The sequence below is a fragment of the Pseudopodoces humilis genome, chromosome 7, assembly GCF_049639895.1.
Source record: "Pseudopodoces humilis isolate 2021_Gansu_Grassland_sample_001 chromosome 7, ASM4963989v1, whole genome shotgun sequence".
NCBI lineage: Eukaryota > Metazoa > Chordata > Aves > Passeriformes > Paridae > Pseudopodoces > Pseudopodoces humilis.
This window is the reverse complement of record NC_142206.1, coordinates 19,676,523-19,702,657: the sequence shown is the minus strand read 5'-3', so window position 1 is coordinate 19,702,657 and position 26,135 is coordinate 19,676,523. Positions and strand designations below refer to the sequence as shown.

General features: G+C 41.4%; 1 protein-coding gene across 4 annotated transcripts in view; it reads right to left on the bottom strand.

The window, feature by feature from the left end:
• LDLRAD3 (low density lipoprotein receptor class A domain containing 3) overlaps positions 1-26,135 on the bottom strand; it is a 106,054-nt gene that overhangs the window by 68,523 nt on the left and 11,396 nt on the right. For 3 of the 4 annotated variants that reach the window (XM_014252176.2, XM_088058254.1, XM_088058255.1), the window contains exon 2: positions 3,015-3,161. The exons of the other annotated variant lie outside the window; for it this stretch is intronic. In XM_014252176.2, the coding sequence (XP_014107651.2) occupies positions 3,015-3,161 (147 nt within the window). The remainder of the gene's footprint in view (positions 1-3,014; positions 3,162-26,135) is intronic. 4 annotated transcript variants of the gene reach the window in all.

Here is a 26,135-nt window from a genome sequence, read left to right as displayed (position 1 = left end):
AAGCGCACAGAGGAAGCACAGAAGATGACAGATGGTATGTGGGTACGTGGGCTCTGTCAAGTGTGGGAAATGAAGGAATGGCCATAAGCAAAGTGACATAGTTAACAGAGACGGTCCTGCAGAAGAGGACACAGAAAAGGGTCAAAAAGAAGAGTGGGAAGATATAAGACATGAGTGGACAATGTGCAGGTAATTCTGCTTTGCATCTTATTTCCTCCTCACACCCAGACCATCACTTTTCCACTCATTGGCCACAAAAAATGAGAACCAGACCCAGAGTTCAAAGTTTTCCTGTTTAAAGGGGGACATACAGGATGAAATGCTACAATAATGGAATTGACAAAATATTGTCGGACATCCACATTCAACTGTAAGACAAATCAGAAGAGAAAGCCTTTTCACATAACCACACATGTGGATGACTACTTCCTCATGGCCGTGCCACAACACAGCATACTCATCTTCACAACAAATAAGTCCTTTAACCAAGCTCCTACTCACACACAGACATTTTTAAGCAAGGTTAACACTTTTCAATGTGAAATAGTTACTTGATGAGGAATCACAGACAAAATAGCTTAAAGTACAGCTGTGAGTAGTAACACACTGGGAACTCAGCTATCTCATGCTGCTAATGCAACTCCTATGGCTTTGTGTTCACCATTATGGCTTTGCGTTCACCATCAACAGCTCAGCTACTGCAAAGCAAAACCATAGCAGAAAACAAAGAACTAATTTCGCTGCAAGGTAAGCTTTAGGAAGTAGAGCCCTGTTCCCATGGAAGGAAAGTAACAAAACACAGATTAAAATTATTTTAAAAATAAAATTTTGTACCTATAGGGCCACTTTTCAATGCCTTATCTCTGAGCTAGGAACAAATCTAACACCAGATTTGGTCTGTATAAGCCCATCCAACTTCTGATTACTTTATAATGTAAAAGACTGGAAACACTACAAATGTGGAAATTCAAACGAGCACTATCTCCATTCTGTTTTGGCTTATCTGACCTGTTAACAGCAGGCCAGCATAGGATTCACATCGATTGCTCTCCCTGCTAGTGTCTTTTGTATGCTAATTTTACATTTGTGAGGGTGATCCAATAGCCGATAGATGTATGGCAAGAGGAAAGAACAGTGTAATTATCTCCATCAATTTGTATAGGATCAAAAGGATGTTCATCCAGGAACCTGTCAGCCAATCAAGCCAGATAAAAGTATTTGAAAAAAAACCCAGGAAGGACAGTTCTGCAGCAACTTAAAATTCATAGTTGCAGCATAGCCTACATCACTGAAGTTTATTTGACTCTGTGGTGACAAGAACAGCTCTTATGAACTGCCATTTTACAGCTATTTATATTTTATTGTCAGTTACTATGTTTAATACTCTCAGTAGCTCACCAGACCCAACTGATTTTGGTAAGGAAGTCTTTGAACAGAGAGTCACAAAGCATATTTTCTTTTTACTGATTCCTGAGTAAATACCCAGTCCAGCCTTCATTAAGAAAATCTTCATAAACATAATCTAATTGTATCAAATGAAACAAAACTTATGCAAGGCAGACAACAACATTCTTAAGAGACACAAAAACTCCTGGTGTGTATCCTATAAATGCAAGGAAGTACTGTCAATCAGCTTGTTTTAAAAAGTAGAAGCACACACCAAAAGTCATGCCAGCAGTCTATTCAGGAGCCAAGTAATGAGGAACCTGAGTCATACAGCAGTTGTCATCAGGAACACTGCACTGAAAGGCACAGGTTGAACTTTAGATATTTTTATTCTTGCCAAAGCTCCCACTGATATAGCTCCTGCTAGGGTTTAAACAGATATGCACCACACCAATCCTTGTAACAGGCCTTTCCCTGAATGTTAACATTTAAGTGTGGAAAAAAAATTAACCTGTCTTCAAAGTTGCAACACAAGCCTGATGCCTTAAAAAGACTGTAAAGCATTATAACTTCATACAGATAGTTTTAATTCTTTAGAAAGCAAGCAAAGCTCACTGGCTTAAAGCAAAACTATATATGGAGATTTACACAGCACTGTTATTAAAGCCCCATTATTTAAAACTGATGGATTACTGGGGCTAAAGAAGAGGAATCGTGTTTTAACAAGCAAGAGCATTTAACAACACATGTCTTTCTAGTCAGGTAATTTGAAAGAAGCTATCATTTTTTCCTTCTGTTCTATCAGCAAAGCTAATTCTGTCTTGGAAATGTCCTGGGAAAGGTAAGCTTCTTATAAATTTAGTTTAAGTGTAATAGAGAGACCACATTTGCTACATGAAAACCGGTAACCTCTCAGAAATTTCTCAGTTGCTCTAGAATCACAAGAAATTTGATTTGTTTCACTCTCAACTGGATTTCGAATCACAACATTATGCTACAGCATAATTTTGCTGTCTGGTTAATACATGTAGGCTAGAAAGTTTCATGTTATTTCATTAACTAAATCTTATTAATGCTATGGAAAAGATGAAATCACAGATGAGAACCAGATCAGACTTTTTAGCTCTCTAGAACTGGAAGTTCTTTAGGAAGGATTAAAACTTAACAACACCAATTTGCAAATCAATTTAGCCTATTTTTTAGAAGGCTATTGTTAAAATTCATAGAGTTAAGAATTGCATTTTGATTAGAGAGAGCAAAAATCACAGGATACAGTCAACAATTTTGAATTGGAAGGCACCATCAAACCTAGTGAAGGTCAACTTACAGCACTACACCAGTACATGCAAGATCCCTAAAAATCACAGAGCATCATGGAAGAATCGTAAGTCAAGTCCATCTCAATTTATCCATCTGTTCAGGTACCTCCCCAAGTGCTCCATTAAAACTGGACATTGAAGAACATTAAAGACCTGAAACAATAAAGCCTACGTGTTTTTTCCAACAAGATCTAAATGAGAAAAGTGGCAGCAGCTTTGTTTGTTCTCTAACACAGAACACAGCAGTAACACTAGTTAGCCAAGCCCTGTGAGGAAAAGCATGATAAGGTCACAGGAACGGTCACTTACGGCATTCCTTCTCATCACTGTCATCAAAGCAGTCTGGCAGCCCATCACATTGCCAGGCCCCTGGGATACAGCGTCCATTACTGCACATGAAGTTTCCAGGAATGTTGCATTCATTCGTGAAGTTATTCCCAGGCAACAGTTGGCTGTCTGCGGCAAATGGAAGAGAGGTAAGTTCATTGAGAATTTAACAAAGGCAGCAAAAGCTGTCACTGAGCAAGCTGTTTATCAGTGGTTGAATGAAGATGAAACAAATGGACCCTGACCCTGATTATTTTGTCATTATCCTGGTACTCAGTAGGACTTTCTTTTTCTTAAATTCTCATTTTATCTGTTTGCCATTCTCACATGATTTTGCAGATTTCCTCGTTATTTTCTTCCTAGAACACACATGCAGCCTCTATGCTTGTCAAAGCCGTGTTTGTTTAAAAAAAAATTCTCTCTTCTTCACAGGGTCAGTCTAAACAGAAGTAAAACAGACAATGCTACATGAACTCGGCTCTACCCTCCAATGCTTTTGTCAGATTAGTACTTGCAAAATACTTTGCTGCTGTTGTTAATAGCCAAGGGTTATGCACCAGGTAACACACTGACTAATGCATACTAGGTTTTCAATTAAGTTTTAAACATAGTGCTGCTGATCAAAGTTAGAATTGAGCTTCTTGGTGTGAATACAGACCCCTGGCACACATCTGTCCACAGGCCAGGGGCAGCTGGCACACTAAGTCTGCCAGGCTGAGGGGGCACAGTATCAGGATACTGAGATCAAGAGAACAGTGAAAGAAAGAAACTTAAGAGATTTACTTCCAAGGTTAGACACAGCACTAGTCAGCCATTTCAATCTACCATTTTTCTCACTTTTGTGCATTGTCTTTTGGAACACAGATATCACAGAAGCTCGAACTTGAGTGAGAGAAGGATAATGACACTCAATGGCTTTAATAAGCATCAAAATGGCATGACCTGTCACAGAGTTGGGGGAAGCTGCAAGACAAGGAAGAGAGTCAGAAAAATAGTTCCACTTGTCTTCCTGTCATATTCCAGACTAGTCCCACGCAACATGCACTTGAGAAGGCAAAAACCCCAGAAATACAAAGCTTCCCAGGTAAGGATGGAGGGGTCACAAAAACATGTCCCCCCTGCTAACCTGCATACCTTCATGGTTCAGAACCAGGAACAGCAAGCTAAGTTGACACAAAGCTTATCTATTTACCTATCAGTTATCTATTTTGAGGATAACCACATTATTTTTGGAACTCTGGGGGAATGGCAGAGCTGTAGTCAGTTCCCTCCACTGCCCATTCCTGTGCCATCTTACTTCCTGTTACTCTTGGAGTCCAACTCCTTCCTCTCCCAGGAAAGCCTGAACAACAAGGGCAAGGAAAACTATTATGAACACAGCATGGTGAATGCCCCATTCTTCAGTGCTGCACAGGGCACAGTGCAGATCACAACTGCCTGTGTAAGATTTTTCAGGTAAGACCTTTTGCCTAGCTCATTCCTGAAGACCCAGGGAGGAATCTGCTTTGTACAGGCATCTTTGGAGAACAAATCTACCAAAACAGTAAGTTTAATAGCCTGATTAGTGCAAGATGCTTATCAGAAACTTCTGAATCAGCCAAATGTAGATTGTTTCCTTTCTCCCCCACAACGTATCAAAATGCTCCATCCATGACACAGGCAAAACTGCTAAGTTTCACATCACTATTTCAAAAGACACAAGAGGAATGCTTCAGGGAGGTAGTCTCTTTAAACCTATGTCTGTCTCAAACAATGTATTTCCTTTCAAATGTTTTTTCTTGCAAATGGCTGACTTTCCTGGGGATGTTTCAAGAATCTGCCAGCACAGAGCAGATGCCTTAATGGAAATTTGCCCTGAGCTGTTACAAAACAATGTAGTTCAGCAAAAAAAAAGGTGGAAATAAGGTCTCCAGAGACACCTGTAACTCTCCTGCTGTATCTAGCACCTAAAAGGAAGAGAGTGACAGCCATCAAAAAGCATGCCCAGGCATGCAGCTGGCAATTAGGTATCTTTTAGCAGTGTCATTCAAACCTCAGTTTCAGTCCCTGGATCACTGTTCTTCCCATGGAGAAAGAGCAGGTCTGCTCTCTATACTGTTACAGCCTACAGCACACTGGAACAGGGTCAGCTCCAGCCCAGTCAGGCAGGGCCCTTACTGCTCCCTGCAGCTCCTGGGGAAACACTACACCCACTCATGCCTGAGTCCCTGACTTTAAATCAGCAATGGCAACAGCTCGTCCTTCCCTAAAACTTCCCTAAAAAAGCACTATCAAGTCCCTGTTCCTTTTAACAACTCCTCTGAATAAATGCCATACCTATTAGATTGAAGCAACATTCCAGGAACAGGTATCAAATTTTGTTACCCAGTAAGTTGTTTACAGGATTTCTTTGTCATATAATAACCTTATCCTCAACATTCTTTTAAAGCAAGGATGTATTGCTAACCCTTTCACCGAACAAACAAAACATAGCAGTAGATCAAGATACTTGCAGACAGCCCTACCCAAGCTTTGCTGTGGAATGGCAACATGGGAACTCTGACTCAATCCAGCTTCAAACCAACAAATATTCTCTTAAAACATGATCTTCACCAGCTCCTAGAAGAGTTGTATGTTGCAGACAGCAATTTGAGAGTCACAGCCAATGCATCTAGAAACTTGTTCTGTGCATTACTCCATGCCCAAAGAAAAACATTGTGTCGTCCTGAGAATCAGGCCTTTCGATATTGTTTTCATAATTTCTAGCCACTTTCCCAGGAAAGTAACTACAAACATAGGTGTTTATACATTCCATTAAAGATATGCATTCTGATGGACATCTCTCACAGCCAGTGTGGTTGGGAAGGTGGTAACCTGACTATCCAATCCCTGGTCGTTGTTGAAAACCTATAAATACTGAAAGAACAAGTAAACTTGCTTCTTCTTTCATCACACTTCGAGCTGTGTCTGTGTGAATCATTTCGTGTCTGACAGTGACATCATTGGTGGATAAAAAACTGTCAAAACAATGGCACATGTGGAACTGTTTTAAATGGTATTACTCCTTCTGCTTCCCTCACACTTTGCAAGTCTCTCCTAATGGATTTTAAAAAAACCACTCAAAGAAATTCTCAGCGCAGTCCTCAGCTCCCAGCCCTCAGAAATGCGATCTTCCTCCCCACTCAGCACACAGCCCAGTGCAGGACTCCACACACACAAGGAGAAGCAGTGTCACAGACACACTCAGAACAGACGTGGAAAGGACCAAACCACATCATTGTGTCCATTTTTCTAACAGGGTCCATAAAGATGTCAGGTTTTGTGTAGCCAACTTGCCTGCTGGCAGGGGCAGAAACTCCTTCAATCTGGCACAGCTGGCATTCCCATAGTTGACATATTTACCCTGCAGCATCTTTGATTAATTTTGAATTCAACCCAAATAAGAGCTACACGGATGTGTTCAGTTAAGTAAAGGAGGAAGGAAAGAAGGGGAAAGTAGTCCATTTTCACTGCAACACATTGCTCACTTTAAGCAGCATACCATCTGGGCTGCATATAAAAAAATGGACTCATGTTTCACTCTGAAGGGGACTGAGTAAGGAAAATCAATCTGTTTTAGCAGCCACTTCCAAAAATGTTGGTATCTAAATATTTAATATTCCCCGAAAAAGAATCAGGGAAAAATAAATGAAAGGACAAGTCATACTGAGCAAGCACTTCACACTGTATTAAGAAAGCAAGTCAAGGATATCTTTCAAAAAACCACCTTTACCTGAAAACACTGCAGAGAATTGTGCACATTACAGAACAGATCATTACTGATCACACAGCTCTGTATCAGAAAGTATAATCAGTAAGAGCAGGCAATCAGCCTGGCCAAGGAGGTTTTGAGGAAGAAATACAGGACACTTACGTGTTCACTGCCCTCATGAACAATGCCAGTAACATCAGCCTCATGGCAAAAAGGATCTATCACAAAGGATAAAGTATGAACTCTTCATTGCCAAACCTTTGTCATGTCTTTTGTGGGGATCATGGGATCTTCACAGGATACTTTCAATGGATTACTGCTTAAAGTTTTTCATATGTGAAGATAATTATTTTGATCAGGCTGCAGCTGCGAGGCTGAAGGGCTACTGATGATACTTTCCTGTCACACCGTGCACACATTATTCTCCATACTCATTTTTAATTTCTGCTGAAACCCTTGCCAGGTGTAAATCTACATCAGCTTTGATTTAAGCACATCAGAAATCTGTTTTAACGCTACTGAAATCTGCAACATGTAATGAAAACTAATGAAGAGAGACTACAGTAAGTCAGTAACTGGAATTTGCAGGAAGATGGCATCCAAAAGACATACCTTCAATACCTGCCAATACTTGATCACCAGCAACACACATCACAACTAAAGATAAACCAGCAATATTAGCAGACTTGAACAGACATTTTTTTATCTTCCTCTGTCATCTTAAAAGACAACAAACAAGCACTATCAAGTGACTGGAAGGCTATTACAAGATTTGATTCCTCAGAGAACACAAAACTACTTCCAAATACTTACATTCAGGTCCAGTTGCTTCTGTGAATTTAGCCCCTCAGGACAGATGTTTCTTTTCATACTTCTTCATGTTGACATGAAGCATGTGGCTCACTCCATGTCTACTTTACAGAGATCTACGAATGCAGGTGATGCACTTAGAGGAGGAACTTAAAAGCTGAGCACGAAGAAAGTGCTTTGCTTATAAACTTCAGTTTAACATGTACATGCACAAACTTCACTGGCAATAGAAGTATGTTGTCAGCAAGGTAACACCACAGGCATCAAGGTAGACTTGGATTAATGCTCACTGCACTGAAACAGAAGGCAAAGACACTTTGTGCTTATGGGAGAAAGTCAGGACTCACTCATGCAGTCAGCCAGAGAGACTGTGGGGAAGACTTGCTCAACCTCTTTATTACACTTCACCCCTTGTTAAAATGAAAACAAGGCACTAGCTTTGAAGAGGAAGGTGCCCATACTGAATTCAAGCACGTAGGGTATAAAAAGATTGCTCATTAACAGCACCAAAAAGTAAGGAAAATACATCAATGAAGGTGAAGCTTACTTTCAGTCTCTCAAACACTTTTGTTATTACCCAAAAAGTTGTTTGTAGCTCAATGTTTATAAGTGTATCATGTAAATCAGGAAAAATGCCAGTCTTCAGTTTGATCTGCTTTCCTATGCACTGCTGCAAAGGTCCTTACCAGAACAGAAGGAAAGCATGCCAGTGCACATTCAGACTGACTTTGGGAAGCAAAGAATAAGACAAGCGCTCTCTTGTTGTGCAGTGAAACCTCTGACAACACCTAAGCCATCTGCCACAAGTAAAGGACACCTGCCACTAATTATCTGACAACTTAAATCCCCTTGAACAGTTTTAATCCCTATCCTCCCCTATCCTCATCTAAACTGCCTGATGATTACAGTGCTTATGCTACATTAGAAGTTATGAGGATTATTTGTAAAGGCAGATTGACAGTCCCACTGCAATACAAGTGCTCAAAAATGTTTCTTCACTGGAGCAGCAGGTAATTAGTGATTACTCAAGGAACTGCTCATTGATCAGGTTTGACTTTCCCTCCTTCAGTTTTCCAACTGCGATCCATGAGATGCGGTATTTTTGGTATCCGGCATTTTCAAGATTTAAAATGGATCAGAGTCTGCGGGGACGTGCCTCCGGGGAAGCAAAAGTTACATTGTCCCACCCCAAACCCCCTGTGAAGGGCGGCCCAGGAGTTCTGATTGGGTTTGTGTCCCTGGGGGTGGGGGGGGGGGTTCTCCCTTGTTGTGTTTCTAATGTCCCTGACCCTGAACTCCACCCTCAAGTGTGGAGACCCTTAAGAGTTCTGTCCCTCAAAAACCCCGGCTCTGCCTCTGTTCAGAGCTCTCTGTTCTGGACCTGAGTTTGTTCCCATGCTGAATAAATGGTTTCATGAACTGGGAGCCCGTCTCGTTGGTGTTCCATGCTGGTCCCCAGAACCCTGCGGCTTCCCTGGACGAGATCCTGAGGTTGCTGACTGCAACAAGAGTCCTAGCCAAAAGATCAGAAACACCTATGGTAACTTCAAATGAAACACTAAATATTACTAAGGCAAGTCAAACACAATGGGAAAACCAACCCTCTCAGAGCACTAAAATGGATAGCTTCTTTTAATTTAGACAGAAAAACTACTGTGGCGAGGAACTCAGGCTACTATTCCATCATTCACCCATTAACACCTCACTGCAAAACCTGCCTTTGCTGGTCAATTAATCCAGCATAATCCATCCCCACCATAAATAATACAAAATGCATAGAACTGAGTATCTTCTTCTAAATATCTAAGAGCATTAGTTGAAGCAACTGGCACATTCCCTGTAGTAGGTGGCTGCATTTCAGCACTTAGCCATGCAAGCACCTTAATTAAATATAATCTTCTAAACCATTCCCTAATAAACAACCATTTGCTTTTTCCTTTTAACAACACGTGCAGGAAGTGAGCCATGGTGAACAGGCTTAACTTTAATCCTGCACCCTTCATGGCTGGATTCTATATTTGGGGGACTGGGCATTTCACTAAAGCTTCCACATTTGCTTGTCTCAGCAGCAGTGCAGCTGCTTGAGTATACACCAAAAATACATCCCCCAGGTCTGCAGGCTCTCCGCACACTTAGTGTGGTGGAAAGGGAACAGGCTATGGGCCGCTAACAGTGCAGAGTGAACACAGCTCCAAACTAGTGCAGGTTCAAAGAGAAAAAGGAAGCAGAAACAAATGAGGAAGGAATGCTTTAGATTACTGAACTGTATACACCTTGGAAGACAAACATTCTCCAGTAAGAAGGTCAAACGGAGATCTTATGCTGCTCTTATCCAAGCTAGAGCTACCCACACTGCTTCCTTAAAGAAGCAGCAAAGATAAAAACATTTTATTTCTAATACCTTTGAAGGACACCAACTATGTAAAGTCTAACACAGGCAAGTGCCAGATTCTGAACTTGGGACAGGGCAACCCTGGTTGTGTGTATAGATTAGGAAATGAGAGGCTGCAGAGCAGCACTGTGGAAAGTGCCCCGAGGGTCCTGGACTATGGGAAGCTGGATCTGAGCCAGCAGTGCCTTGGCAGCCAGGAGGGCCAACCCTGTCCTGGGGGGCATCAGGCCCAGCATCACCAGACAGGCAAGGGAGGGGATTGTCCCACTCTGCTCTGAGCTGGGGCAGCCTCACCTCCAGTGCTGGGGACAGTTTTGGGTGCCAGAATATAAAAATGACATAAATCTATTAGAGAGTGTCTAAAGGAGGGGCACTAGGATGGTGAAGGATCTGGTGGGAAAGCCCTGTGAGGAGCAGCTGAGGTCACTTGGTCTGTTCAGCCTGGAGAAGAGGGGACTGAGGGTAGACCTCACTGCAGTTACAACTTCCTCATGAAGGGAAGAGGAGAGGCAGGTACCGATATCTTCTCTCTCGTGACCAGTGTCAGGACCCAAGGGAATTGAAGTTGTGTCAGTGAGGTTTAAGCTGAGTATTAGAAAAAGTTTTTTCTCCTAGAGGTGTTTGGGCACTGGAACAGGTTCCCCAGGGAAGTGGTCACAGCACCAAGCCTGACAAAGCTCAAGAAGTGTTTGGACACTGCTCTCTAGACACAGGGTGGGATTCTTGGGGTGTCTTGTGCAGGGGCAGGAGTTGAACTTGACGATCCTGATGGGTCCCTTCCAACTCAGCATGTTCTATGACTCTATGGCATTCTTCTGTAACACCACCCTGAGGAAAACATCATTTCTGTCTTCACAAAAACAAAGGACTAAAGGATTTATGCACAATAATCCAGAAAACCTGCAACAGATCTTAGGACAGAATTTAGATTTCATTATTCCTGTCCTTCATTTAACAATGCATTTGTAATTACTTGGCATCACTTTTCATATCGAACAGATGCACCTATGAGAAATTAAATGGGGAATAGGGGTAAACAAGGAGATAATAAGCTCATGTGATCCATCACACTACTCCAATTTCCCCAAAAACAGGCCAAACTGACATTCTGCTCAGAAAATACTGAGATTGTGCCTGAAATGTGACAGCAGCAAGACTGAGTCTGATTCATTCAGCATCAAATTTAAAGGAGTAACAGAAGAGCAACAGAAGTGATGAAAAAAACCCCTTCAATTTAGCAAAAAGCATGACGGGTATTTTATTGTTTTCCTAAAAATTGGGAGGGGCTAGGTTTAAATTTACTCACATGATATTCTATGCCAATAAAAAACCTGCCTACCACAATTAAGTTTCCCAATCGGAATCAGAACATTTCCTTTCAAAGATCAAAAGCTTTTAATTACCCTTTGAGACTTGTTTCTGCAAGGACTTTTTCTGTGGTGTGCAGATGCAAGAGATTATAAAGAGCTGCTGTTAACCACCTTTTCTTGCTTAAAAGCATGTATTGAATTACCTGCATTTCAGGGCACTCAGAGAATATGGTTAGCTGTGCAAATTCATCTAGGCCTTACACAGGATTTAAGAAAAATCCCACAGTTGTTCTGTCTGGAGAAAACAACTGAATTCACTATTAGGTTATTTCCTCCCAGGAAAGTGGTACTTCAAGCTGTTCTGTTGTGTCACATGACAATCACTTAAAGCACTGTTCCAATGAGAAGTAATCACAAGGACTGGCAGAATTAGGCTGTAGGGCTGTGAGGCTGTAAAAGTGTTACTTCTTTGAAAAACACTAATTCCATAATGCCAGTTGCTCTAGGAGCATTTCACCAGGGCAGTGGTTAAAGTATGCTCTAACTTATGGGTGGAAAAACCACTGGAGTCCTTTGGAGTTGGTAGCTGATACTGGACACACACCCTGCTCTTTTACATGCCAGCATACAAAAACAACAATGCCCAAATATGCAGCAGTACAAAAATACAGAAGGGGAGGAAGAAGGCTTCAGCAGGATGATAACAAAGTATCATCTTGCCTCTTCTTCAGTGAGTAGCTGCTCAGCACTTCTAACGATATTAAATATTAATATTTAATTAAAAATATTTTAACTGTATTAAATATTTCTGTAGTCTTGTATCTCACCACACAGATCAGACATAGAACCAACCTTTGCAAGTGAATGAGTTTAAGCAAGAGCTATGTGTTTCAGGAAAAACAAACAAGCCACTATAAATAGATACCATTAACTGGTAAGCAAAATAATGTTTCAGCCAGCAAGGGGGAAAAAACCCACCATACAAAATGACAACGTCTGCAACTACAAAGACCATAGAGTCCAAGCCCATGCAATAATGGTAGTATGGAATGGTCAGGGGCAGAAACACCATGTCAGACTTTTCTATGCTGCTTTCAGTACACAGCTGTGATTAGCTAAAGGTGCATATCCTCAACAGTTCAAGCTGATTTAAATCACAGCAAATAGCCCCATCTTTCTCTAACCCTAGCAATAAATTCCTGTCTTCCTCTTACTACGCAGCTGCATAAACTCCACCACAGGTGAGCAGCAAGCCTTAAAAAAAGGTTAACCTAGATCTAGATAACCACAGTTCTCAGTGTTGTCTCAATCAACCCACCACAAAGTTTCAAGAGCTTATGCCTTCACAGAAGAGAGAAAGGTATATACATGCCCCTCTCCAGATTAAGAACACAAGGACTGAAGCCTTTTCTCAGGCTAAGTCAGGTAACCTAAAGCAAATATTTCTGCCATTTTCAACTACAGTAGACACCACTTAGTCTCACAAAGTTGTCTGTCGTTAACAATTATGCCATGATTGCTTCTTTAAGCAGCAAAGTTTTCAAGAGCTTTAATTTCTTCTTGGTAGCTGTCTTCTCCAGGAAGGAAAGCTGTCTGTCAGAACCAAACATGCCATTCTGTGCCCCAGCAAACATGTTTCCCACACTTTGTTTCCCACAGAAGGTTTCCCACACTGACATCTTACTGGGGTCACAGGAACTTTCATGCCTGACTACCCAGGACTCACTCTGGCAGTCACACTCCTACTACCAGATACTTTCACTGCTGGGACTGTGGGTGGCTCCAGTGACACAATGGGCACACTTGACTCTCTGCACACCCCACACTCACTATCAGACAAGGTTTCCTTCCCACATTGTACTGGTTTCCCATAATACAGTCCCAAATCTCTGGTTCCTTTAAGTAATTAAATCATGGTGCGTAACCCTAAACACCAGCTCGAGCTGGTGCCTCTGGAAAGGGAGGCTGAACAAAGGAATCCCTGTGCTTTCATATCCTCAGTCTGTGCTGTGATAGTCTGGGGTCTTCCTGCTGAGCCCTTGGCTCCTGCTGTGTCCCAGTGTCCAGTCACCTGGCCAGTGCCACAGGTCCCTGTGCCCTTTGCTGTGGTTCAGCACCAGGTCACAGCCCCTTCCTTGTCTGGAGCTCCCAACATTTCTCCCACCCAGGCACAATCTGCAGCTCCCACTGCAGCTGCACACCCAGTACCTGCTCCAGGTGTATCCCTCAGCACTGGTCACCGACAATTTCAAAGGTGTGCTAGAGACAAGAAGTGCAGGGCTCTGAAAGCAACCTCGCTGTGTAATAATGGTGGAGAAAGCAAACCAAGAGGAAGTTGTGTTAATGATTATCTTCCTGATGATAGAGATGGCAGAGGGCCCTCCCATCTGAAGAGTTTGCATTTAGGATGTGACAGCACATCAGGAGGGGAAGATAAGCTGTGGTACTGGTAATGAGGGGAGAACTTGGGCTCTGATACTACATGAAAAGGTCACGCCTCAAAATAAGCCTGGAAGAGATCGATGTGTGTGAGGCTCCACAGGGGAACCAAGCCCAAGGAAGGCGAGAATGCAGGACAGAGTAAAAAAACAAAACATCAACACTGTCCTTAACAATAAAGAAAAAACTCATAACCCTTCGCTCAACAACACAGAGCTAATTTCCAAGTGTGAGGAGATTGATGACAGATAACCATGATTTTCATCTAGACAAGAGAAAGATCTGCAGAATTCCCCACACTAGGAAGGGAACTCAGCTACTGCTCTGAAGTCTTGCCCTAAGAAAAGAAAACAAGGAGACCAGAAACCTCTCTCCTGAGGCTCCTAAAAAAATTTAGAAGATGAACAAGAATATTTTTCTAAATACATTGAATCAACAATTGAAATGAGGAGAATTACCAGAAGACAATCAGAATCAAGGAATGGCAATAGTTTAAGAGAAGGGAAAGACTGTAGTAGGTGGTAGTGACAGCACACAGACAGTGAAGATGGGATAGTATTCCTAAACAGAAGCATCATCTGGAAATAGATAATAACCTCTTCAAATACATGCAAATCCAAGAAATAGGTGAGACTGAAAAGAGGGCATACATGAAGACCATGTGTACTGAGTTGACAATGCTGCAAAGCAAACTTAGAACACCCCATAATCTTTAAGGAGAAAAGCAACTCATTACTCACCAGCTGCAGAATGCAGAACTGGACCCTGCTAGAAAAAACAATTTCAACAAAACAAGCCAAAACAGAGCCTTGATTTCAGAGCATCACCAGGCTATCAGATGATTTTCATTTACCCTATATATATATATATATGAAGCCATGATAAGCCATGGGGCAGCCACAGCAACACCCTTCAGATTGTCCAGGAGCTCTCACCACTCTCACAGTATTTTGGAAACCCCTGCTAACATATTGATCTAATTTAACCACGGGACACAAGCCTCTTCAAATGTCATGCCCCAGGTCTACTTGAAGAGATTTTGCCATTACTTTAGAGTTGAGAGGTTTCTTTTTATAGAAGACTGTGTATTTACTCTTCTCCTGTACTGCTGGTCACATACCCTCCACTAGGTAAGCCTCAAAAAGAGTTAAGTGGGGGTAGAAGATGGGGCTCAGGAATGACAGATGTATACAAGTAATGGTTATTTATTTGAAGTTGGAAATTTCCCATCATCACTACCAGAGACATAGAAAATCATCATTTCAACTGAAAAATAGCAGCTTTTATAACCACTTACTTAAAGTATGATTTTCTCCCATTCAAACTGAGCTCTTTGATGTGCTTTATACAGCAATAATAAAAATTTATCCAGAAGATAAAGTTACTGGGTGTTTGCTGAATGGATTAGACTGCTGCTGCTTTCTGTAGGCAAATCAAAACCAGAAAAATAAATGTAATTTGCATTTTGTGAATAGGAAACATGCTGTTAGGCAGATAAATGGTAGGGATTATATTGAAGTGAGGGTCTCACTCTTGTCACTGGAGTTTAGTTTCACCTTGTCTTTCACTTATTGTACCAGAAGCCACAGCCAAGAGCAATGATGCCTCCCTGTAGAGGAATGTAAGAGTGCCTCCAAACAACAGGACATTAACATAGGGAGCACAGTGGGACTGTGCAATCTTCCTGCAAGGCACTGGTGTCCGATTCTTTCCAGCAAATACTGCCACAGCAAGATACCATTCCACACACCATATACTTCAAACTGCTTTTGAGCTAGCAGTAAAATCAGGGGGTTGACTGCAACACAGGTAATCTTGGAGTTTGGCGTTTTCAACAGTTGCTGTATTTAACAGCACAGCAAAGAGTGAAGAATACTGGAATGAAGGTAGACAGAGGAAGATTTAGCAAAAAGCAGAAAAGCTTTTCATGAGAGCATGAGAAAAATGAACTTTCCCTGGGAACAGTGGATGCAACTGCAGACGAGTGACTCCAAAAAGGGCCCCAAAACAAAAAAAAACCAAGATTCGGTCAGTGTGATGCACTAATTTTCTTCATTTTTCCACTTTTTGCTTCCTGACAGTTCTGTTCCCTTTATTTCCTAAAACCCTCAGTAAAATTTCTAAAAAAAAAAAAAAAAAAAAAAATATATATATATATAAAGTGGCACCTGCTTCTTAGATACCTACCATATCAACCCTACTCAAAGTGCCCATGAGACAAAAAGTTTCAGAAAAAAAATTCCCAGTATGCTCTAGTTAAGAAAGATTACATACTTCAGCCCCTAATCCAAATATTTTGGGTGTCTCACTTCAGCCCTCTTGCAGCTTCCAAACCTGGATGTGTTTCATTCAGATAAGTCAATCCCAGGGACAAACTCAGCTAACAAAAATGAATATATTTCAGGTTAACCAGAAAACCATTCTTGCCTTTTAAGGCTTCATTCAATATTTTTTGCATCAGGGATTCTCCACTGAGCCAAATCAAAACTCAGATCTCTAAAACCCCATACATTATTTTCCTGGCTAAACAAACTGAAAGGTCCACATTCCTTCTGGCACCCATCATATTTATGTATGCTGCAAAGTCTACATTCTGTAGAAGCTGGGGTGAAGACATGTCCAGACAGAGCATGCCAAACTGGCAAACGCTGTGAGGGCTGCAGAGCAAACCCGTGAGCTGGGGAATCACCTACCGAGCTGCACAGACTGGGATCAGAAGAAACTCACAAGATCTCAGGAACCTCATGAAAATTTTCAACAAAACAAAAATCTTAATATCCCAGTAAGCCAGAGAACACAAAAGCACAGACCAAAGACATGGGTTCTACATACTCAGTAATAAATTTTTGATTCTCAAAGTGCCTACTACTTGATTCCTTGAGGAAGGATACATTTGTTTTCACAAAAAATCCAAACTGGAACTTAGGGTGCACCAAGCTGATAAATTTGCCAATCTTTTAAGCTTCTTGGAAAGTAAACATTATCACTGCAGTGGCACCTGGAGCTGGCCAGAACAGAGGTTCTTCAGCACCGTACTCAACACAGTAATGAACAGCAACCAGTTTCAGCATGCTGCCATTAAGGGTTAATTTCAATTTTGACTTTTGTCGGCCTGGTTGGCTATTCCCATAAATACCAACCCAGCAGATATAATTGCAAAGCAGGTACATTTGGTTCCAGTCACTCTGCCAATTTAGTGACAGCTAATGTTTGAAAATTGCAGGGTGTAAATTTAGCATAGTGGGTCTCACATCAAGTTTTTACTGCTGGAGACTGTATTTGATTAATGAGAATTAAAAGAAAGATACCACACTTTATGAAAGCTTCTCTGGTTTTCCCCCAAATCTCTGGAAAGAAAGAAGTAAGAAAAATCAAGCTGTATTGACTTGATAATGATGAAAACAGTGCATCTCAAAACTGTGCATTTCGGAGTTTCAGCAGTCATTTTTTTTTGAGTTGATAAGCAGAGAACTGCTACTGCCAAGCAATGCCAAGACTTCTGCCAAGCAACTATCAAATCTTGGTAAGACAAAACAAGCGGCAGGAGACATCTTTGGAATACAAGGACAACCTGAACATATTTTCTCTGTAACAACAATGTTCAATTTTCTTTCAAAACCTCAAGAAATCAGTGACTGGCTAGCTCTAATTGTGGCTCTCCCACTACTACTCACATACACATTTCCACCTTCCTGTCCTTCTCACACACTACAAGAAGTTCAAAAGACAACGAAAACTGTACATAATAGGTAATTTTAAGGACACTTTGTTAAGTAATACACAGTGCCAGACTGACAGCCACTGCCATGAAAAGAGACCACCAGTGTAATGCACACAGACACTAGCCAAGGTTTCTCCTACTTAACAGAAGTGTGCAACAGAAGCAACAAAAGCACAAAAGCAAAGCAGCCTCCAGCCTTTGCATTTTCACGAATCAGCATGGCAGTGCATCACTGCTGTTATGACAACTGATTCTTCCTTGGCAGAACAATGTCTCAACCCACTCAGTCCTGACTTGCTTCTGCTCATTTGGGGTTGGATTTTGTAACCAAACACCTAAGCAGGCTTACTCCATACTTACTGACATTTTCAGTCTTTCAGCACCAGAGTCTCTGTCACACAGCCTCTCCTTAAAAGCACAGGCCAGTATTTAAAAGAACAGGAATCTTGCCGAACATTCAAAAGTCACTTTTCTCCTGGGGAAACCTGAACTGAAGACCCTTGGGAGCAATAAAGTTCTTAAAAAGGCATCTGAGATTCTTCACAGACTCGTTTCTCTAATTTTGATTCCCAGTTACTGCAGTAATTTTCTTAAAAGTCAAGATGACATATTCTGCTCAGATCTTCTGTTGGGGAGTTGCAGTCCCAGCTCCCACCTTCACTGCTGGGAAGCCCAGTAAACTCCAACCACCCATACACTGAGGCTTAGCCTATCCTCTGAAGCCACTCCATCAGCACCAGAAAAACAAGGCCTCACACATGAGGTACAAAGCTCTGAGGTAACAGACCCTGCTATAACTTTGGAAAATCAGTTAAACATTTCACTGCAAAATACTTTGCGTCCGAGAATATGTAAAGCAAATGGAAAAAAAAAATATTAAAGAGAGCAAGGACTTTCCTCCTACAAGACAAGTAGGAGGGGGGCTTTCATTTAACACAATTATCTTCCCTAAATTTTCCCTTCACTTTTGGCAAGTTACTGAAGTATGTGGAGACCAGCACTTTAGCAAAAAAATTACTTTCACAAAAGCAAAAAATACTTGGCGAAGAAGACAAATCCTGCCCTTATATCATAACGACAATCAACTTGAGACCACTTTTAATATTTTTTTTATTACACACAAAAAAGTCACTATCCTTCAAGATGCCTCCAAAAAAAGCATGCTTTCATTGTTATTACCACTAATGCTCAATTTAACAGGACAGCTGTGCCATCCTGTTAGCAGGAGACATTACACAACACAAAAAGACAATAAGCCATACTGTCTAGGACGCAGGGTAAGCAACATGATGAGAATGGTGATGTCACTGGCTAACCTGTGACCTCATATATTATAGAAGACATCAGGCTGTTCTGTTTTCAGAGACCCCCAAGCCAGTGCCTCACAGCCCCAATCATTCCAGACACGCCTTTGTTCATCAGTATGTACGAGGATGCTCATCATTCATTGTAACAGAATGTAAACTCCTTTCATTCAAGACCTAGAAGAATTGAGTTTTGTGAATGACAACTCAGTCACATTATCTTCAAGTCTGGAAGAAAACCTGTCTGCATCTCATACCGCTTCATGTGGAATGAGACTCCTGTGACCCTGGTGACCAGCCCAAACAAAAGAGAAAGCAGAGAGTCAGGAAAGGCTTCCTTCAGAACACCTCATTCATAATTTAACTGTTAACAGCCATGTAACTGGAGTGTCTGCAGGAAAAATTAACTGTATAGTGTCTGTTATATTGAAAGCACTTCAACTGTGTTTGCTTTCTACTTAAGCAATGGGGCTTCTCTTTACTTCAAGGGTTAGTCCCTTGGAAAAAAAAAAAAAGGATGAAGCTCATGAAGCTCAACTAATAAACAGAATTAATTTAACTTCATTTTTAATCACTCAAGAAAGGCTGAATGTGATTACTATAGTCTTTCCCATTTTCCCCATCTCCTTGCAATTAATTTTCACATATTCAATCACAATATAGTCTATATCATAGAAAGGAAATATTTATGCACTTGTTGCTTCACTACAAGTTTTGTGTATGGATATTTCTGATTTAGGGGGTTAACACAAAAATAGCGTTACTTTTCACCATGTACACTGACCCATATTCTGTGAACAATCTGAAAGTATACAGGGAAAATTAACACAGAAAATATAACGGAGTGATAAAATTCACCCAGGACCAAGAAACTTTGTTCAAGCTCTAGATCTAGGGTCCTAGATCATGTTGTTGTGTTTCATACACAAAGGAGATGATATGGCTCAACCAGAAGCACTTAATAGTATCTATTAGTTCTTTGAACTATGGCTGTGTTTTCTCCAGGTTTTCCATGAAATAAATATGGACGGCATTACAGCTGATGACTGCACAACAAACTTAACTCCAGGAAGCGTTACCTCCACCAAACAACATCCATTCATTCATATACTTTCATGTGTAAACTCAAAAGAGGGTCATGTGAAAATGTCTATGATACAACATCCCAAACATAGACACCCTTAAGATGAGGAAAAAAGCTCCTTTTACCTTGGCCAGTCACCAAGTTCATTTATATGATCAGAAATTGTACAGAGTATCCTTCAGCAGGCTGGAAGCTTTATCTGAAAAGCAGGAAGATGTCCTCACAGAGACTGCTACAACAACGTAACTTTGCAGCTTCATCACTGTCATCATCTGAGCGGCCATTATGAATTTTTTCAGTGTATTGCAGATAACCCTGTACCTGGCTGACACTCTTCATCACACTAAGACACAACAGTCAGTCAATCACAGCAACTGCCAGGAAAGGGTGGTGACACAACTTTTCCAGTATGTCCACATACCTTCTGTGTTTCAGAAGCATCTTGGCAACAAGAAGCACAGGCTGACAGAGATGCTTTGTGATCAAACACTTACTTAGCCCTGAAAAAATCTGTATGGTAAGATCAAAACCACAGTAAAACTTTAAATGTAAGACAGAAAAATTTTCCTTCCCCCACATATTCCCAAACCAAAAGCACAAAGTTCATTGTGCCACTAGAAACTGGAAATTAATTACTCCTTCCCCAAGTCTTAAGTCTTCCTTCTGCTGCACCTTTATATCACAGCTGCTCCACTGAAGCTGTTAAAATCTCACTTGAGAAAAGCAGATTCAAGGATTATTTTGTTTGTGGAAAGTAAAGTTTTAAGCCATTGTACACAGACTCTTGCCTTTCTCAATTTGCTGCCTAGAAAGGTCGAGGATAAATATTCCCTTTAATACATGGAAGAACAAATTCAGGAAGATAAGACAGGACATTGCTGTGCAAAACATCCTAGCTGCAACACATTCAAGTTAAAACTCTCCGTTTGACACCTCCTCCATGGACAACTATTTACTCAAAGTAGCAGCACCTTTTGTGTCCTCCTTTTTCCCTGAGGAGAGGTAAAAATTACTACAGACAGAACAAAGTGCAACAGGCTGAAAATATTAAGTTTTTAGTTTTAATGAAATATCATCATGTGAAATTTCATTTTTAAACCATCACTTTTTAAAGGAAGCTTGGTAAATGGAAACTGAAGCAAGAATGCAATAGGTCTTTAAGGAATCCCACAAAGCAGCTGATTGACACTGATATTCTTTCCAGCCCAATCCCTATAATGAAGTTTAAAGACATCAGAACACATTAAAACAAAACCAACAAAGGGTGTCTGGGCACTGGAATAGGCTCTCCAGGGAAGAGGTCACAGTCCCAAGCCTGACAGAGGTAAAGAAACATTTGGACAACACTCTCAGGCACAGGGTGTGATTCTTGGGGCTGCCCTGTGCAGGGCCAATATTTGGACATGATGATCCTTGGGTTCCTTCCAAATTAGGATATTCTGTGATCTCCGAGAACTGTTGATTCATTTTTACACCCACAGCAGTTAAAGGCAAAAAGTTAATGCACTGAAACAAACTCATCTAGGTTCTATTAAAGAATCATGATGCAAATTCTCATGAATGTATAAAAATAGTAACAAAATCATTCTTGATGTGTGTTTAAAATAGAACTGAATCAATTGGAAGCTATGTATGTTAACACAAAAAACCCAAAAACCCACCCCAAAAAACAAACTATGTATTTCCCTTTAATGCCTCCTTGGCAAACCACATTCAGATGAAAGACATGGTCCAACAGACTGTGCACTGGTTTTGAGGATGTAGCACAGCATTTGAAAACATTTGGCATTGCCAATCCCTGCACAAGTGTTAAACAGTTCAGATTCTGCAAGGTAAGGCAGTGTCCCAAATTTTAAGAAAGTGATCAGAAAACATATGAATAAAGTCCAGTTGTAGCTATTTATCTTTGGAGCTTCATCTAAGAAAGTAGATGAAAGATGCCTGCAGTGTCCTAGGGGATAAGCTGTATAGATAAATGAATAGTCCTTCCCCATCTCTCATTTCTATGTATGAGAGAGGGTAATAATGCCCTGCTTCCTCATTTGTATTTTAGCTCATATCTTACACAGAACAGAGACTACCCTGTGCTAATAAAAATAAGCACCACATATTTTCCAGGACATCTATTTTAAAGTTCCCCTCTCTAGCACCCAGAAAAGAAATCTGCCATTACTCCATCCTAGGAGACAGGAGGCATTAACTTTTTGCTATCAGGAAACGCTGGAAGGAGAACCTGCACAATTCCAAATCCTCACTTAAGACTCCTCATATAAAAAAGCAAAACATATGCACCTGTTACCGACTCCCAACCTCTATATTCCCATTATAATGAAAAACAATCAGAAGTAACTCACATGTGATTCAAAGTAGGGCTATAAAAAAGGGGTAACTGAAACAGCCTTCTCACACAAGCTTAGAGACAACATCACTGGACAAAAGCAGCAAACCTGTAAGCACTTTGAGCACCAGCAAGAGGAAAAGACAGCAGTCTAGGAGTAGCCTACTTGAACAAAGAAAAGAAGCAAGAGTGACAAACAGCAACAGTGCTGAGTCCTCCAAGTTCAGTCTGAGTTTCAGCCCTTTCTGGACTTCCTGCTTTGCTGATGGCAAAAAGAAATCCACTACCTCATTTGATGCTGTTTGCTCCATTCTTTTTGTAAGCTACTCCAGTTTTATTGTGGCTCGAGGGCAAAGCATTCATGGAGAAGGGAAAAGGCATGTGCACAACAACCTCATAAAACATTGGCAAAAGTAGAGAAGTGAAACTGACAGTGGCAACTACCACTTCCTAGCGTCTTACTTAGCAAGTCAATCGGAAATCAGCTCCAGCAATTAAGTGATAATGAATTATTGATGACACTCACTTTGGGGAACTGAGCATTTACCACCATTTATGAAACTAAAGAAACCTACCCACTAAGAGGTGGGTAAGTGCCATCCCCATTTTGCAGACAGCACAAAGCCAGGCAGACAGCAAACAATTCCGTGACATTACATCTTGCCGAGGATCACTTATCTCTAGCATGTTATCTCAGTTCTGTTTGTACATGGTCACAAATCACCTTGATTTGTAACATTTCCTGCTTCAGAGAGGCACAGTGAACACTCCAGGTACAGAATTCAATAATTTCAGTAACCACATCCTACTACCCCTTCAGAGGTGGGGAGGAAAAGCTGCTCAAAGGAAAGGGCAGCAATATTGGAGCCAGGGAAAAACCACTTTAAAATGTGATCTACAGCATATGTTCAGTGGCAGAATTTGCCCTTGAGAAAGCGAAGGTATTCAAGCCCTACTATTTCAAGATACTTTAAGTCTGTGCTTAACATGATTTCAAGGCAGCCAACTTTTTTTGCCAATGCAAATATATTCAACTAGAAACTCAGAAGAAAGCCAAGAATTCAGTCTTGGATTTAAAACACTCTCGCCAGCCACTCAAGGCTGTCAATAATGCCACACAGGAACATTTCCTATCACTAACACACAAAACTGATCTAGGAAAGAGAGCTCACTCTACTCCTACCATACTTCACACCTGAGCTTTCCAACTGATGCCATTATCTATTTATACCACTGAAAACCAAATAGACAAAGGAGGATGTGAGCATTCCCTGCACATTATTATCTATCCTGCCCCTTCACAATTTTCATCAGACTTAGCGAGCAGACAGGCTATTGTCTACATGCACTTAAAGGTAAGTCGGTCACACTTCTACAGCTTTCACCCTCAACAGCAGCTGCCAGAGCTGAGGCAGACACAGATGCAGCTTTACAAATTAGCAGCCATATGTCATCCAACTGGCATGAAACACCACAATGCCCCTTCAAACACCATAATGGTTACATGCATGCTCTGTGCTGACTCGTAGTCAGCTCTCGGACAGGAATGCTGGTGACATCAGGAGGAGGAAAATGAATGGCAGTACCTGCAACATAGTCCAGCCTTGCAGACAGGATGCCTTTCAGGGAAGGGCAACTTTCTGTGTGGAATCTGAGATGTCCAGAGATCGGGTTAAGCCCTGCCACAGATGTCTTACATGATTATATTATTCTGCTTTCCTTGGCTTCAGTTTTCCTTATCTGTTAATGACTGCTAATGCTCTCCTATCCCATGGGAATACTGCCAGCATCCATAATTTAGGCTTCCATCCTGCTTGGATGCTGAGAAGATGGGTACCTGAAGAGATACACTGATGAGCTGTTTGCCAAATATATAAACTGATTTTAAGAAATATCATAAAAAATGCGAACTATTAATATTAAAGTGTGTATCATATAATCATTAAGGAGGAAAAAAAGGCCCCAATGATCACCGAGTCCAAACATTAACCCAGCACTACAAGTTCACTAGTACACCATCTCTCTAAGGACCACATCTACATGGTTTTTGAACACTTCCAGAGATTGTGATTTCACCACTTTGTGAATGTTGTGCAATCTGTTCCAATGCTTGATCACCCTTTCAGTGAAGAAATTTTTTCCTTATTCCCAATATACACCTGCCCTGGCACAACTTCAGGCTGCTTCCTCTTGTCCTATTGCTTGTTACCCTGTCTACCTCACCTCACTACAGTGTTCTTTCAGCGTGCAGTAAGATTCCCCAACGAGTCTCCTTTTCTGCAGATTAAACAACCTCAGCTCCTTCAGCTGTTCCTTACAAGACTTGTGCTCCGGACCCTTCACCAGCTTCGTTACCCTACTTTGGACTCATTCCACTACTTCAATGTCTTTCTTGTAGTGAGTGGCCCAAAACTGAACACAGGATTTAAGGTGTGACCTCACCTGTGCAGAGGAAAGGGGACAACCATTGCTCTGGTCCTGCTGGCCACACTATTGCTGATACAGGCCAGGATGCCATTGGCCTTCTTGTCCACCAAGCTGGCTCACGTTCAGCTGCTGTCAACCAAAACCTCCAGGTCCTTTTCCACAGGGCATCTCTCCAGCCACTTTGCCCAAGCCTTGCAAGGGGGTTGTTGTGACCCAAGGGCCCCAGGACCCAGCAACTCACCTTGTTGAACTTTACACAACTGGATTTGTCCCATTGATCCAGCCTGCCCAGATCCCTCTGCAGAGCCTTCCTGCCCTCCAGCAGATCAACACTCCCATCCAGCCTGATGTTATCTGCAGACTCCATTTATTCCTCAACAGTAAACAGGCATTTTTATATTTTTACAACCAAAAGTCTTTGAGGTATACAGGTATGCAGCTAATACCCAGTTCTGGGATTCTGATTAAAATAGGTAGGACCACCCTGTAACAGATAAGCAGGAAGGAGTTTGGGAAATTGCAGCTTCAACTACCAAGTAGACTCAGTTCTCATAGTAACTCTCTAGAGATAAGTGATCCCCTAGACCTAAGAAACTCAAATCATTTTAGATACAGAAATTAACTGCTGTCTTATTTACACTTACAGGTTCAACAAGAACACCTGGTATGGTTCAATTTCTCTTTTCCTTTTGTACCTACCCTTTACTTCATTTAATGCTGGGGTGTGATGAGTGGGAAAAGGGAACAACTTGGGAAGCTTGTTTGAAAACAGATTATGAATACCTTTCAAAGTATCCAAAAATCACTCTGCCCTGGAAACATGCAATGACTAGCTCTTGGTACAGCAGCTTACACCTAGGGTTTAATTTTGACAGCTGAGCTCACTCAAACTGTTCTCTAACCAAAACATTTACTACAGCATTTCAGTAACACATTTTTTCCAACACAACAGGCCAACACAGTCCTTCTAAACCAAAGCAAACAACACTAACAGTAACTCAATCTATGCCAAGTCAGTTTTCTTACAGGAATGTGCAAAGTAGCTTGGAAGGCTGGTGTTTGCAAACACCCAACTTATTCCATCTTCAAGGGCCAGACTGGCAAAGGTGAAACACCATTCTATTTCCTCAGTGTCACTGCTCCTTTGAGACATCCCATATCAGACATGCTTCCTTTCCAAAATGAAGATAACCACCTTATATTTTAGAAGTCTAAATCATGTACTCTTTACCGGGTTAAAAAGTAGCTGGATAGCCAGGCCCAGTGGGGAATGGACAGACATCCAGCTGGTGACCAGTCACAAGTGATGTTCCCTAGAGCTCAGTCTTGGGGTCAGTCCTGTTTAATACCTCTCTCAATGACCTGAATGAGAGTGTCTTGTCAGCCAGTCTGCAAACAGTGCTAAGTTGGGCAGGAGTGTTGATCTGCTGGGCAGGCTGGATCAGTGTGCCAAAGCCAGCTGTGTGACGCTCAACAAGGTGAAGTTATGGGTCCTGAGGGAGGTTGGTGTTGTTTAGCCTGGAGAAAAGGAGGCTCAGGGGGACCTTA